Genomic DNA, 15,633 nt, shown 5'->3' with positions numbered 1-15,633 from the left:
GCAGCGACCGGCACTGCCCCGGGCCCCCCGGGAGCCGCGGATCCAGATGTGGAATGGGGGGTTGAGACCGTCTCCAGCTCCACAGGGAGCCGCGGATCCAGATGTGGGGGCAGGGGAGGGGGTGGACACTGCCCCCGGCCCCCCAGGGAGCCGCGGATCCAGATGTGGAATGCGGGGTGGACACTGCCCGAGCTCCGCCCGGAGCTGCAGATCCAGATGTGGAGGCGAGGAGGGAGGGGTGGACACTGTCGCGGATCCAGATGTGGAGAGACAGAGCCTTTGTCCTGGGCTCTGCCTGGAGCTGAAGGTCCTCATTGGAAGGGGGCCCTGCCCTGGGGTCCCATCAGAGTCTCCAGCCCCAGAAGTGGATGGGGGGGGGGGGGTTTCCTTGGGCTCCGGGCCCCGCCGACCCCTGGTTCCTGCTTCGTCTTCCCCTTCCTCCATTCCCAACTCTTCCACACTCCAGGACCCCCAAATCCTCCTCACTCGCTCTGTGAAATGCTGGGACCCCCATACCAGCACACCCCCCACCCCATTCCAGCAGCTCTTGTGCTCTTGCTCCTGTGCAATCCCAACAACTGTGCTGGGATCCCGCCGTTCCCACCTCCCGTGGGGTCACTCGGGCCAAATCACTCACAAACTTGGCCACGATCATGCCAACACCCTCCCAGCTCCCCCCAGCCGCTGATTCCAACCCACAACAACCCCCCAGCAGCGTCAGGGAAACACCAGACGAGAGATCCAGGGGGAGAGGGAAACTCGAGGCCGCCGTGGAGGGCACCCTCATCCCTGAGGGTCCGGCAAGAAACGAGTCCTGCAGTGCCAGACATTCCACAAACCACACCGGAGACGGGGAAAAGGGAAAAGCCCAGCCCACGGAGGAATAAACAGCCTGTCTGGAGCATCCTTTGGAGAGGGCTCCAGCCCTCCTTTGGGCTTTGTTTCCATCCCTGAGTCACGTGTGATCCCGCTGTGAGGGATTTACATGAAAGGCGCCGCGTGAAAGGCGCTGGAGAGAGCAGGCGAATGAGGGAGACAGAGCCCCAGGGAAGAGCTGCAGGGAGGGGGAAACCACGGAAATGGACCGATTGGGGCTGATTTCAGCGGCCGGTCACTGGATCCCTCCTGAGATCTGTGCTGGGAACAGGGAGTCAGTCTCCTGGAGCCTCTTTAGGCCCTGGAAGGGGCTCTTAAGTTCTCCCTGGAGCCTTCTCTTCTCCAGACTGAACACCTCCAGCTCTCCCAGCATGACTCCAGAGCAGAGGGGCTCCAGCCCTCGGAGCATCTCCGTGGTCTCCTCTGGACTCGCTCCAGCCCCTCCCCGGGCCGGGCTGACCCCGGTTCCGCGGGCACACTCAGTCAGCGCTCCGGGCAGCCCGGAGGTGTGTGCACTGCCCTGCCCGAACACGCACCCGCCGCGGGGATGCCACGGGAACAGCCCCATCCCTCGGGATTCACTGCCTTGGCACCACCGGCACCCACCTGGGCGGGCAGGTGTGTGCAGGGAAAACCCTCCAGGGTCACCCACAGCCCATCCACAGGGAATCGTGCCCCCCTGGCAGGTCCAGCCAGGGGCACAAGAGTGCAGAAAGGAACCCAAATCCCTTCAATCTGACATCACGGGGCTGTCCTGCAGATACAGAGTCTCTGTTGATCCCATTATCCTGTGGATATAGAGGCTCTATTGATCCCAGTATTCTGTGGATCTAGAGGCTGTATTGATCCCAATATTCTGCAGATCTAGAGGCTGTATTGATCCCAATATTCTGTTGATATAGAGGCTGTATTGATCCCAATATTCTGTTGATATAGAGGTATATCCACATGTAGATGGGATATAGATCCCAAAGGTGAGCACATACTGGTGTGAGGCAGTGAGTACCCACAGCTGTGGAGGGGAGGGGTCTGGGGGTGCTGGAGGTGGCCAAGCCCTGGGTGACGACCCAAAGCCTCCTGGGTCTGTCCTGGGATCTGGAAACCACCCATGTGACAGAGGTAGGGTGGCCAACGTGCCAGTGTGTTCGTTCCCAGCTCCTGGCACACTGATTTCAGGGCAGCCATTCCATCTGTGCCCCAGTTTCCCCATGCCCTAGACAGCAGCACAGTGTGGGGTGACCCTGTGGCCACCAGATGTGAGGGTCACCACAGCCACACCACGGCCAGAGCGGAGCCGGGACAGCCCCGGGACAGCTGGGGAAGGGCAGCTGGCCAGGGGAAGGGAAGGCTTCCCATCCCAAACCACAAGCCAGCACAGGGAAGTGCCCAAGACCTGCCTGGGCTGCCCTGGCACTGCTCAGGGTCCCAGCTCGGCAGTTGGAAGAGCCAAGCTGTGCCAGAGCTTGTTTTGCAATCCCAGCTCAGGTGGGGAAGCAGGAGGAGCGTGGCCCTGGCTGCCCAGGCACGTCCAGCCTCCTGCAGCAGCTCGTGCCTCCAGAGCCCACGGAGCCAAGGCTGGTGGGGCAGCTTCTGCCCCAGAGCAGTGAGCACTTCCTGGAGCTGGAGAAGCCTCATTTTCCCCGGGGGAGGGAGGAAGAGATAAGAAGATGGATAAGGGGAATTTTGGGTTATTTACTTGGTGTTCTGTGGCTTGTAAGAGTCCTCGAGTCCTGCCTCCTCCTCCGCCTCCACCTCCCGCTTGGCGTTGGAACTCCATGAAAGGGGCTGGAGTGCTTCCAGAAGCACTGGGATGGGCTTCTGCAAAGGATCACGGGAGGACAAGATGAGATTTAGCATGTCCAATCCACAAAAAACAGAACTTTGCCTGAACTCAGATCCACCCAGCCTCCCACCACCCCCTCCATCCTACACAGGAGACACAGCCAGGTTTGCATCCTGGTGGTGCCTCCTGTCCCACTGCCAGCTCTGGGACTGGGGCACCTCAGGGGCCTTCTCTGAGCCCCCCTGGTGCTGGAGGAGCCAAGCTGAAGGTGGCTGTCCCATGTCCATGCCCCACTGGGATCCCCCATTGCCCCCTCTGTCCGTCCCAGTTTGACATCCCGGTTTGTTCCCATCCCAGCTGAAATCCCAGGCTCCGGGGAGTTCAGAAGAGCTGCGGTGTCTGCAGATGCTCAACCAGCAGCCCGAGGGCTCCAGCCTGGAGGAGCTGAGCAGCAGCCAGACCTGCCTCAAGCTGGCCAGCACCATCAAAGCCTACGTGGCCACGGTGAGCCTGGGGACCAGGGGAGGATGGGAGACCCCCCGGCTACCTCCCTGCAGGGGTAGGAGGGGGGGAATGGCAAGGATGGTTTAAGGAGGGGGCTGGACCCAGGCCCTCCACAGCAAGGAGATGGTGGGGCACAGAGACAGTGTGACAAACAGGGTGACGGGGGCTTGGAGGAGGAGCTGGGGTGTGGGAAACCCCTGTTTCACCTTTAACCGTGGGACCTTCTCCTCTCTGTGGCCCAGGTGACAGAGAACATCCTCCGCAGGAGCGCGGTGAAGGGTGAGTCCCTCTCCCAGCTCCGGGGGAGCGGCCGGAGCTGGGATCCACGTGCACACACCGGGATGTCAGCAGCGGGAGGGGCTGGTGGGCTCCAGCCCTGACTCTGGTGCTGTGAGCTGGGCGGGAGAGGGGAGAACCTTCCCACTGGGGGTGAAGGGCACAAGTCCCAGGAATGGGCTGGAGGGACAGCCATGTCCACCTGTCTGGAGTCCAGGGAACCAGGGCCATGGGATAGCTCAGACACGTTAGATAATGATTGACAAGACCCCAAATAACCTTCCTCTCTGATGGGTCAGTGGGGCATTTCCCTGCCCTGCTGGCACAGGGCTGGGTGTCCCCACACTTGGTCCTCTACAGCTGACTGTCCCTGTCCTGCAGAGGCCCGGAGGAGCTACTTCAACACCTCAGAGGGGCAGGTTCCTCCCAAAACAGCTGGGAAGCCCTCGGCACATCTCACCCTCCGCCCTCAGAGCCTGACCCAGGATGGTGAGTCGGGGCGTCCCACTGGGCACCAGTGGGTTTCCAAGATGGGAACAGGGGAGAGGACTCCCCCAAAGGGCGGGTGACCAGGACAAGGAGGTTGGGGAGCCCCACTGGGCACCAGGTGGTGTCCGAGACGGGAACAGGGGAGAGACCTCTCCCAAAGGGCAAAGGACCAGCATGGGAGGAGACTTTGGGTGGCAGATGGGGACCAGTCCAAGGCCACCTTCCCCATCCCTCCGGAGTGGGAGAGAGTTAGAGCCACCCCCTGGCTCAGCCCCCCATGAGCCCGGTGTGGGGGGCTGGGTGACAGTGGGGCTCGGACAGACCCCACAGGGGTCTGGGTGGGCTGGAGGTGGCAGGGGGGTGGCCGGTGCCCAGGTGGGTCCCGCCAAGCGCTCGGCTTGAGTCTCCTTGGGAGAGGTGTTCCCGGCCCGTGCCGGGGGCCGGTGGGCACGGGGAGGCCCGGGAGGGGTGGCTGCGGTGCCCAGCTCCACACTGCCCACGCCTAGATGGACACCTCATACTCCCTCGTGTCCTGCAAAGAAAACAGACTGCAAGGGGTTGGACACTCGGCAGCGTGACGGGGTGCCTTGGGCGGGGACAGGGCATCTCCCACCCCGTAGGGACCTGGGGGCACATCCCAGACCACAGATGGCCCTGGGGATGCAGGTACCATCCCATGTGTGGTCCCTGGACAGATACTCAGTCCCGTGTGTAGTTCCTGGATGGATGTCCAATCTAATGCATAGTGCCTGGGATGAATGTTCCAGCTGATCCCTTGATGGATATCCCAGCTGGATATCCCAGACTGATGTGTGGTGCCTAGATGGACGTCCCATCCTGTGAACAGCCCCTGGATAGGCATTCCATCCCACGTGTTGTCCCTGTGCACGGTCCCTGGATGGACATCCCAGCTGATGTGTGGTCTCTGGATGCATGTCCCACCCCATGTGTGGTTCCTAGATTAATGTCCATCCTGTGAATGGTCCTGGGATGGTTGTCCCATCCTATGTGTGGTCCCCGGATGGATGTCCTATCTAATACACTGTCCCTGGAACACAAGACCCCATCCCACACCTGCCCCAGCCCATGCACAGCTCCTGACCCAGGTGCCTGTGAGATGTAGGGTCTCTGGGGTGCCCAGCCCCAGTCAAGGGGTGTGGGGGCCAGTACTTACTCCTGTCTCATAGGTGGGATTGTCGAAAGCTGACTCCACGGTGATATGGTCGTAGGGGTGGGAGCCAGCAAGGGGCAGCTGCAGGGCCGGCTTCCCCTGGAGCCTGTGGGGAGAGAGGGCAGCTGGGGCAGGCAGCAGGGGGGCCACGAGTACCCCACGGGGCGACAGGGGCCAGTGGGCCACTCACTTGGAGAAGTAGAGATAAATGCCCCCGATGAGCAGGGCCACCACCAGCACGGGCAGGAAGACAGCGATGGCAACGTTGGTGCCCTCCAGTGCTGTCCCCGAGGGCACGGCCTTGGCTACAGCTGTGTGGGAAAGTTGGGGGCTCACTGAGGGGACACCCCACAACGGCCGCACCCCAGGTGCCCCTCTACACACCGGCACCCCAACGCCCCCTTGCCCTTACCATCCAGGTTGCGGTTGCTGTAAAACTCATCATAAGAGGCTGCAGAGGGTGAAAGAAAGAAAGAAAGAAAGGGTGGAGTGAGAAGCGGGATGCCAAGCAATACCAGTGGGGTGCTGGGGTGTGTGTGGGGGTCCTCTCACCCGCCTTGCAGATGGGAGGGGGGCCGCTCCAGCGCGAGGGGTGCCCGGGCAGGCAGCGCAGGCTGCCCTCGCCCAGTAGCGCCCGGCCGGCGGTGCAGGAGAAGTGTAAGGTGGCTCCTGCCGGGTACAGCCGCCGCTCCGGGTTCTGCCTCCCGCCCGCCGGCACACCGGGGTTGTGGCAGGGCTCGTATGTCTCTGCTGCAGGGCAGTGGTATGGTGGCATCAGCGCTCGCCATCAGCTTGGGTGACATGCCCAGGGAGGGGGTACCCAACTCACGGATGCACTTGGGGAGACGGTCGCTCCACTTGGGCCCCCCTGCAGCACGGTCATGGCAGGTGAGAGTCCCAGCACCCGCCAGGACATAGCCTTTGTCACAGACATACTGCACGGTGGCTCCCACAGGGAATTTAGGGTTGGAGACCACCCTGCGGCTGTGCTCGGCATCCCCGGGGTCCCGGCAGGTTGTNAGGAGACTTTGGGTGGCAGATGGGGACCAGTCCAAGGCCACCTTCCCCATCCCTCCGGAGTGGGAGAGAGTTAGAGCCACCCCCTCCCCTTCACCTGAACCTGCCAGGCCGCTCCCCTCAGTGACCCTCCCTTTCCCCAGGAGCCTCGGAGCGCTTCGGGAACCTGTCTCAGTCGTGCCGCCACGCCATCACCCGCTGGGAGCACAGCACCCTGCACTCCCACCTGCAGAACATCACCTACCGCGACGGGCGGCTCCGGGTCCAGCAGCCGGGCAAGTACTACGTGTACTCCCAGATCTATTTCCGCTACCGCAGCGCCGGCGCCCAGGAGTCGGGCCCGCAGCTCGTGCAGTGCATCCAGTGGCAGCCACCCCACAGCCAGCCCATCCTGCTGCTCAAGGGCGTGGGCACCAAGTGCTGGGCACCCGAGGCGGACTACGGGCTGCACGCGCTCTACCAGGGCGGACTGTTCGAGCTCAAGGCCGGCGACGAGCTCTTCATCTCCGTGTCCTCCTTGGCCATCGACTACAACGACGCAGCTGCCAGTTACTTCGGGGCCTTCCGGCTCGACCTCTGACACCCCCTCTGCTCCCACCTGCCCGCTGATGCTCCCACGTGGCCCCAGGACAGCGGCCCAATGGATAGGGGGTGGCACAGGGTCCTTCCCGGTGTGTCTTGTCCTTTGCGGTGAGGGACAAACCAAAGAGGGCACGAGGCGTGGCTGCCCGCAGGGACCTGCTCTGCTTGGGGCCACCATCCAGGTGGGAGGAAGCCTGAGACCCTGGAAGGATCCCCAAGGACCTACAGAGGACATGCACGATGGGAGACATCCCAGCCCTGGTGGCACATCAGCTCCCAGTGGCTCCCTGCAGCAGGAAGGGCACCAGGGCCACACCCGCCATGGCAAGACACAGTGTCCCCGTGATGGGGTGACCCTCCACGAGTCTGACCCCACCTCGGGCAGGGACAGCCCCAGCTGGGCTGTGGGTGCCAAGGACCCTGGGCTGGAGGTGCTGGGGCAGCAGCCAAGGTGAGCAGGGAGCAGCAGCACAGGGGGCACAGGGCTGGCACCCCCAGGCCACTGCCTGCAGGGATGGGGCAGATCCAGCGTCAGCCTCTGGAAAGGAGCAAAGGAGTTTCGGTTTGGGCAGATCAGAAACCTGGGGCCACGCCAGTGATGGGCTCCAGGGAGGGCAAAGAGCAGGACGGCCACGTCGGAGCAGTCGCCAGCCCCGGCACCACACCCGGCACGTGGCACTGGGGAGTGTGGTGCCCCAGCCAGGCTGCACAGGACCAGGAGCTCTCCATCACTGCTGCCCAAGCACCTCTTCCCTTGGGGATTTTGTCCCCCCCAGCCCTGAGGGACCAGCGCAGCCCCCGCTTCCTCACCCCTGGCAGTCCTTCATCTGCAGGATTCCAGCACCGGGTGAGCCCAGAGGTCATGGCAGGACCTTGGAGGGACCAAACCCACCCCAGGTGATGGAGGCCACCTCAGAGGCCAAAGAGGGGTTCAGGCAGGGCCCAGCCCAAGGCCCAGCCAGACCCCGGGGTGCCACAGTGAGTCCCCACCACGCCGTGGCTGGGCAGGGGCTGCTCCTGGCTCCTGCCATTGCTCCCACAGCTTTCCAGGCCTGACCCCCCGCCCTCTGCATCCTTGGCTGGGCCTGGGGGGCTGAGCCAGGTGGTTCCCACATCCCTCCACACCCCCAGGTGCTGGGCATTCCCACTCACCAGCCCCCATCTCCTGCAGGCTCCTGCTCCAGGGGGGCTGACACAACCCTCCCAGGGGCACGGTGCCACCCTGGCACCCAGAGCCTCCAAAAACTCATCCAAAGCCAGAGAGCGCAGAGAGCATCCTCCTGCTGCCTCCAAGAGGGTCACAGGGCTGATCCCCCCATGGCAGGGCTGCAGGGTCCCATATCCCCAGTCACCATGGGGGGAGGGAGGAACAGAGGGGTGGAGGGATAGAGGGAGCTGAGCTGAGCCTCAGCTCTGCAGCACTTGGCCCTGGGGCACGTTGGGCTCTTGCCCAAAGCAAACAAAACCCAAAAGCGCATTCCAAACCCTTCCATTCCAAAACCACGTTGAAAATGATCCCTTTCCCTCCACCTCTCGTCCCACCTCCTCCTGTCCCAGCCACCTTGGTGACCCACAACAGGAATGGGACTTCCAGGGCTCTTGACATCCCCACCAGTCCCAAACTCCCCCCTTGGTGAGCACTGAGTTCATCCCGGCTCCGCATCCTGGCTCCTCTGGCAGCAGCCACGGGAGCTCAGGGCTGAACCAGCCAAGCCAGGGCTGCAGGAAATGCAGCAGGTGGTTCCAAGATTTCCTTTGAAAGGGGGTTTAAAGTGGCCATGGCCCGATGGAGCCGGCAGGAGGTTGTGTTTGCCGGGAAGGAAGCAGGGAAAGCAGCCCCGTGTGCGTGAGCGGGGAGAGCCGGGCCCGGCGCCAGCGGGCCATGGGCCACTCCACTTTCCTGGAAAGGAGAGGGCTCGTGGGTGGATGGATCAGGGAAGGAGAACTCCACCAGCGTCAGGGCAAAGAGCAGCCTCGCCCCGTCTGGGGAGAGATGAGTGGTGCAAAGAGAGACGGGATGGAATTCCTCTCTGTGAGGGCGGTGAGGCAGTGGCACGGGGTGCCCAGAGCAGACTCAGCCCCCCCTCTGCCCCTTCCCTGCCCTGGTGCTTCCAGCAGATGGGCTCAGCCTGGCCAGGGACATGCAGCTTGGCTGGCTGTTCCCACCTGGACAACACCTGGATTGGGTGGCAGCAGAAAAACCCAGCCTCCACCAAAACCTCCCTGCACCAACACTGCCTGCCCCAGGACATGCTCCAGGGGAGAGAGAAGAACAAAGTGTGGAGAGACCTGGGTGAGGATGCAACACTTCTCTCCAACTGAGGAAGCAAATAAACCAAAATATGGAAGACTTCTCATAGAGATTTTTTTTTTTATTCTTAAAGTTGTTTATTAAAAAAGACATCTCACTATTTTAACTTGAGTATTCCTGACAAGTTCACTGTAGCTCCTATTGGAGAGTCAATGGTCACTAAATCACTTTTGCATCAAAGGATTGAGCTGATCCTGCTACATACTTCTCAAAATCTGTTTTCTTTAGGCTTTTTTTTTTAAAGACAAGCAAGAGTAGAAACACCACCAATTCTTGAAGTCTTGGAAGGAGGGGTGTGGTGGAGCCACAACAGACATTTGCTTTCAACAGATTCATTACTAAATAATGTTACAACAGTCCCCCTATCTGGGGAAACTCTTTATTTCTGGCATCACCAATTCACTTCATTTGCATCTAACTCAGTCTGGGGAACAATGCAGTTACGTCAAATACTTCAACAAACATAGTGCCCAAAGTTTCACCTGGTACTGCACTGCTGGACATGCTCAGCAGCAGCAGAGGCTGTGGCCTTCCCTCTGGATCCCGGCCAGATCCCTCCCTCCAGCTGAGGGCAGAGCTGGGTGAGGCCAGGGCAGGTGGGGACGTGCTGTGGGAACACAACACTTGCCCTGGGGGAACAGGAGCCTCAGTGCAGGGACCAAACCTCTCCCACAGTGAGGAGCAGTTTGGCTTTCCAGTGCCAAAGACAGGGCAGATCATCCCACACAATCCAGGGCTGCTTTCCCAGTGCCTCCTGTGCCAGCACATCCCTCCAGCTCAGAGCAGTGCAGATGAAATAATGAAATTCCCCCAAAGAGAGAGCTCCAGCTCCCCAGGCAGCACATCCTTGTGGTGACAGCTCCAAGAGCTCCCAACCCTTCCTCGATAGCCTTGGGCCAAAGGAGGGCAGGGTTAGATGGGATATTAGGAAGGAATTCTTCCCCAGGAGGGTGGTGAGGCCCTGGCACAGGTTGCCCAGAGAAGCTGTGGCTGCCCCTGGATCCCTGGAAGTGTCCAAGGCCAGGTTGGACGGGGCTTGGAGCAACCTGGGCTGGTGGAAGGTGTCCCTGCCCATGGCAGGGGGTGGCTGATCTTTAAGGTCCCTCCCAACCTAAACCATTCCATGAGTTTATGATCCCCTCCTGCTCTAAACCAGACGGGTGGGGTGGGGTCACTGCTGCACTAATAACAATTCCACATTGACCTGATTTCTCCTGGCCTCTCCACGTGGATTCAATCCAGGCAGAAACTGCTTCCTGCAGCCACCGACAAAGGACCCTCTTATCTCCCCTGCAGAGGAGCTGCTTTTACCTCAGTGCAGAGGAGCCCAGCCCAGGGCGTTCACGGCCCCGACCCTTTGTCTCTAAATAAATCCTGCGTTCAAAGGCTCTTTTTTTTCCCCGTTTGTTGTTACGAGCCAGCCTCATCACTACCTCCAAGTCTCCATCTCCTCCCAGACAAGATCTTGTTTTACTTTCAAGTCCCCAGCCCGGGCCGAGTTTGTGGCGGGAGGAGGAAATCCACTCCAAAAAAACACGTCACCGCCCCAGGAAATCATTCCTTGGGACATTGTAAATAAAGCACACAAAGAAAGGCAGCGGGGTGTGACCCCACCATCGCTGCTGGCACCCCACGCTCTGCCCCAGGGTACGCAGGGCACCTCACCAGCCACCGCTCCCCCCCGGGCAGTAATTCAGCCTGGAAAAAGGGAGACAAAACCAGAAACCCTTTTTGCTACAGCACGAAGGATTCATGGAGCTGCAGGAGGCGGGATGCTCGATAAACCCTTGGGAAAACATTCCTGCTGGGGCACCGTGACCAAGCAGAGGGGACCCAGCGCTGCCGCAGGCAGGAGCCCGGAGTTCATCCATCACGGAATCACAGATGGTTTGGGCTGGAAGGACCTTTAAAGGCCATTTAGTCCGATCCCATCTCAGCTGTGCTGCTCCCAGCCCCTTCCCTGGGGTCCCACTGATGAATTTAGGGGGATTTCTTTACTCCGCAGGGGGTTTCTCTCCTTTGCCACTGCCAGTTGCCTTTCCCCTCTGGCTCGCAGCAGCAGCCCCTGATTGCAGCGGCTGTTCCTCCCCATTCCTCCCCATTCCCTCGCAGACACATCCCCGCTGGCAGCGGCCCCGGCCCCGCCCCGGCTCTGCCCTTGGGAATGACGGAGCTGTACACAAGGAAAGTGCTGAGCCAGCTCGATCCAGGCTCACGGGCCTCGTGCACCACAGACACGCAGTTTTCCCCTTTATTATTTCCCCGACGAGAGGAGCTGGAGGCACCAGGAAAAGATAATTCCACTTTTAAAGGAAATTCTCCGTTTTCTGTCCCGTTCAAACCCCAGCTCTAGGATGGAGTCCTGGAATCACAGACTGGTTTGAGTTGGGACCTTAAAGACCAGCTCCTCCCAAGCCCCTGCCACAGGCAGGGAGGCTCAAAGTCACCTCCTCCCACTCCCATCCTGCATCCAACAGCTGAGCACAGCCAGCCCTCAAACCCAGGAGACTCCCAAATATCATCTGTCATAAAAAGGATATGGTAACCCCCTCCAGGTCCCTTCCTCCTGGGTTACTCATCTCCAGCTCTGACCTGCATCCACAGCTGTCTGCTGAAGGGAATCCCAGGGCTCCTCCTGGAGTAAAGAGCAAGAACTGGACAGGGCAAAACACTTCTCAGGAGCTGGAAGTGCCCCAGGGAAGGGGTTTCTCAGTTTCTCTGCTGCACAGAGGTTTTGATGAATCCCAGACTGGTTTGGGCTGCAAGGACCTTGAAGCTCATCTCGTTCCACCCCCTGCCATGGGCAGGGACACCTTCCACTAGCCCAGGTTGCTCCAAGCCCCGTCCAACCTGGCCTTGGACACTTCCAGGGATGGGGCAGCCACAGCTTCTCTGGGCAACCTGTGCCAGGGCCTCCCCACCCTCACAGGGAAGGATTTCCAAACTAACCCTGCCCTCTGTCAGAGTGGAGCCAGAGAGGGATTGTTTTTGTAGAAATTAAAGGAATTCAATGAAAGCAGATGGGGAACAGCCAAGAGCTGGTACAGCCCACAGCTCACTAGGGAAGGGAAGCACCAATCCCAGTATGGAGTGATACATCCATCCATCCCTGCAACCTCCCCACATGTGCCTCATGTCCTGCATCCCTGCTGGAGCCAACACAGCAACAAGGATCAGGTAATTTTGCTGCAGGTTTCCCTACAAAGAGAACTACAGCTCAGAAATAGGCCTGGAGCTGGAATGAGGATTTTCTTGGCACGGACACCATTTCTGTGGAATAACAGGGTGGGCAGGCTTTGCAGACAGGCAGAGCAGCTCCAAAGCCCAGCTCCAAGCTCCCACTTCCACCTTGCCCACATGTTCCAGACCTCCAGCCACTAAAGCAGGAAAATTATTAGTTTCCACATGCAAATGCAAAGGATCTGCCCAGCAGGAGGCATGGAAAGGCCCTGGACTGTTGGAATGTTCCCATTCTACTCTCCCATTGGCACTACATTTACTTTGGCAACATAAGGACTCAAAATCCCTCCCACACCAAGGACAGAGCCTCCCTAAAGCCCAGCCCTACTGGGCTTTCCCTGCCTTTCCCAAACTCTCACCCTCCCAGGCAGGAGTTTCTCCAGGACACCTCTCCCACTAAAAAAACAATCCCGGGGACAGACAAACCGAAGGCTGAAGAGCTGCTGGGCAGGTGTTTCCTGCCCCAAGCCCGCGTTCCCAGATGGCAGAGCAGCTGCTGTCCCCTCCAACATTGTGCTCCCTGCCCTCTGCTTCCCCAGGAGCAGCTGGGATGACCCACCAGCCAGCTGGGATGTTCCATCTGGGATGACTCTCCAGCCAGCTGGATGCTTCAGACTGCACACAGATTTCCCTTCTGGCACCCTCCTGCCCTTACCTTTGCACTGGGCTGCTGCAGCCTCCCCACTGGGAGAGGAATCTGCTCATGGATCGTGGATCTAATTGAAGCAGGGACTGTATTTTTCAAGCTGGAGCCCTCCTACATATGATAAGGTAAAGAGAAAAGTGGAAAAGCTTTGTCTTTCTGGTATTCCAAGTGTGCCACAGGGAAGAGAAGCCAGCATGTGCAGGACAGGCATCCCTGGGAAGGAGCCCCCAGGGAGTGGGAGAAGGCAGGTTCCTCCCTGGACTCAGCCCCAGATCCCCAGAGCATCCCCCTGCCCTCCAAATAGAACAATAACAGACATTTAAAGGCAGAGTTGCTGCTGGCCCGGGCTGAAGCAGCACACAAAGCACTCCAACCATCTCCTGCACAAAACCACCACAAACCAGGCCAGGCATTTATTTTCCAAGTAGAAGGAATAGGATCTGTCAGTGACATCTCGAGCTGAGGCAGCTTTGAGCTGTACAAGAATTCCAACACCACCACAGCACCGCTGGCTGAAAGCAGCAGCAGCAGGGACGGGCTGCTGGATGGCTTTGGAAGATAAAGTATCTGGCTTTTGCTCCATGGAAAGATGAGGAATTCGTTTGCATTTGAGAGAGTCTGAGTTGTACCCAACTTCCAGCCAAGTCCAGCCAGGAGTCCCCACTCTCCCCAGAACAGGTTTATCACGGAGTGTAAAACAACTGCGGCCGTGACGAACAGCATCAGCTTCCCCAAGCACCCATCAAGCTCCCCAGCTCCAGGGAAAGGGCACAGTTTTATTAACAGGAAAATCATTTGGTCAGCTCTGGGACAGGGATTGAGGAGCACAGAGGGACATGGTGGCCCAGGCTAGGGAGGGTTTATTGCATAGTTGTTGGCCAAAGGAGACCTGGAGCGGCGCCGCAGGGAAGTGGCCGTGTTGGAAGTTCTCCAGCTGGGATCTGGCGTGAGGAAGGAGCAGGGAACAGCACACACACCCCTGTGGACATTCTGGGTGTGGGGTTCTCTGGTGGGACAGGTGGTGAGGAGGAGATCACCTGTGCAATGTCCAACACCATCGGGGGGTTTTGGGAAAGGGCAGGAACGCCAGGCTTGGCCTCTGGGATTTTCATGACATGCTCAAGGGAAATCAAGGAGGTGGAATCCTTGGGCATGGATCTGTAAAAGGGATCAGGAGGGGAATACATCTGTGAACTCCTCCTGCCTCCTCCTTGGGGTTCTCCTGGCAAGGCAGCGGCAGAGTAATTAATACATTCACTAATTAACTAAAACCAGCTTCTTCCCAATCAGAAACTGGGCCCAATTTTAAGGGGGAGGGTTGGTCTGGTGTTTTTTTATCTCCTTTCAGCCAAGCAGCCTCAGCCAGCCAATTTTTAATTTTCCCTCCCCTATTTTGGCTTTATAAGGTTCTAATTTTTCCCAAGTGGCTAATTGGGAATACACCACCCTGAGTACAGCCATGTCCCTCTGCCACCACTGTGCAAGATCATCCTGCTCCTTCCACACCTCTGGAGGTGCACAAACACCTTGGATTTTCCTCCTCAGGTTAGAAACAACAGTTCCAATGAAAGAAGAGGAGGAAATACAATTCTCTAACATTTTGCTTTTACTCCTTCATGAAATCTTTCCAATGCAACTTCACAAAAGCAACGTAAATAAAGTCTATTTTTCTTCTAAAAAGAAGATCCTGTTCCACAGATTCTGTAGTGCAATTGGTTATCTGGTAGAAAAAAAAATTATCTTCTTCGGCTCCATGGAGGAAAACTCTGGAAACAGTTCCATGGTCTCAATAAAAATAGGAAAGTCTATCCAGGATGGGCTAGAAAGTTCCATGTGTGTGGACACACAATTCCTACAGTCTGCCTCTAGTTGAAGAGGATGGACTCTGGGTCCTGGTTGGCCATCTGTGCAATGTGCTTTAGTACATCCTTTTTGGTGATGATCCCCAGCAGCTTCCTGGAAAATGAAACATGTTTTTAATGCACTGACACCCCCCAGAAGGGTCCCTGGCAGGGCTATTTGAGGCCCTTGCAGGGGCTGAAGAACCTTTTGGGATCTGAAGTGGCACCTCACCCAAAGGATTCTCCCCTGTGAGGGTGGGGAGGCCCTGGCACAGGTTGCCCAGAGAAGCTGTGGCTGCCCCATCCCTGGAAGTGTCCAAGGCCAGGTTGGACAGGGCTTGGAGCAACCTGGGCTGGTGGGAGGTGTCCCTGCCTATGGCAGAGGGTGGCACTGGATGGGATTTAAGGTCTCTTCCAACTCAAACTTCTGGGATTCTATGAAATGTGACACTCACAAACTTCAGCAGACACTCCATCAGTATTTTACACTAAAAAAGTAAGGAGGTTATAACCAAAAGACTAATATTAATCATAGAATCATGGAATTCTTAAGGTTGGAAAAGACCTCCAAGACCATCAAGTCCACCCTGTGCCCGATCCCCACCTTGTCCCCAGCCCAGAGCACTGAGTGCCACATCCAGTCTTTCCTTGGACACCTCCAGGGATGGGGACTCCACCACCTCCCTGGGAAGTTCCAATGTTTAACAACCCCTTCCATGAAGAAATTCTTCCTGATATCCAACCTGAACCTGCCCTGGCACAGCTTGAGGCCACTTCCTCTTGTCCTGTCACTTGTTACCTGGAAGAGCCCAACCCCCACCTTGCTATGAGGTCTTTAAATAAATAAATAATCATTAACTTCTTCTTCTCTAAAAAGACCCACTTCAGTGTGTGGTG

At 58.4% G+C, this 15,633-nt stretch overlaps 2 protein-coding genes across 5 annotated transcripts in view; one reads left to right on the top strand and one right to left on the bottom strand.

The window, feature by feature from the left end:
- Positions 1–3,016: 3,016 nt before the first annotated feature.
- On the top strand, positions 3,017–8,018 carry LOC103754945 (tumor necrosis factor ligand superfamily member 10-like). The gene is made up of 4 exons (XM_018083256.3): positions 3,017–3,163; positions 3,406–3,442; positions 3,821–3,928; positions 6,260–8,018. The coding sequence occupies exons 1-4, from the start codon at positions 3,065–3,067 to the stop codon at positions 6,694–6,696; spliced, it is 681 nt and encodes a 226-aa protein (XP_017938745.3). The 5' UTR covers positions 3,017–3,064; the 3' UTR covers positions 6,697–8,018.
- A 5,195-nt stretch (positions 8,019–13,213) lies between these two features.
- LOC103754918 (H(+)/Cl(-) exchange transporter 5) overlaps positions 13,214–15,633 on the bottom strand; it is a 40,264-nt gene continuing 37,844 nt past the window's right edge. For all 4 annotated transcript variants that reach the window (XM_018083310.2, XM_008920795.3, XM_018083309.2 and 1 more), the window contains exon 13: positions 13,214–14,851. In XM_018083310.2, coding sequence (XP_017938799.1) covers positions 14,761–14,851 — 91 coding nt within the window. In that variant the 3' untranslated portion in view covers positions 13,214–14,760. The remainder of the gene's footprint in view (positions 14,852–15,633) is intronic.

The sequence above is a fragment of the Manacus vitellinus genome, unplaced genomic scaffold (genome assembly GCF_001715985.3).
Source record: "Manacus vitellinus isolate BGI_N305 unplaced genomic scaffold, ASM171598v3 scaffold_62_pilon, whole genome shotgun sequence".
Classification (NCBI taxonomy): Eukaryota; Metazoa; Chordata; class Aves; order Passeriformes; family Pipridae; genus Manacus; species Manacus vitellinus.
Note: the sequence above shows the minus strand (reverse complement) of the source record. Positions and strands in the feature narration are given on the sequence as shown.

Bases quoted from the DNA above. Each gene is read 5' to 3' on its own strand.
- LOC103754945 (XM_018083256.3), top strand. From the start codon at position 3,065: ATGCTCAACCAGCAGCCCGAGGGCTCCAGCCTGGAGGAGCTGAGCAGC. The intron at 3,164-3,405 runs GTGAGCCTGGGG...TCTGTGGCCCAG, and splicing joins TCAAAGCCTACGTGGCCACG to GTGACAGAGAACATCCTCCG. The intron at 3,443-3,820 runs GTGAGTCCCTCT...CCTGTCCTGCAG, and splicing joins CCGCAGGAGCGCGGTGAAGG to AGGCCCGGAGGAGCTACTTC.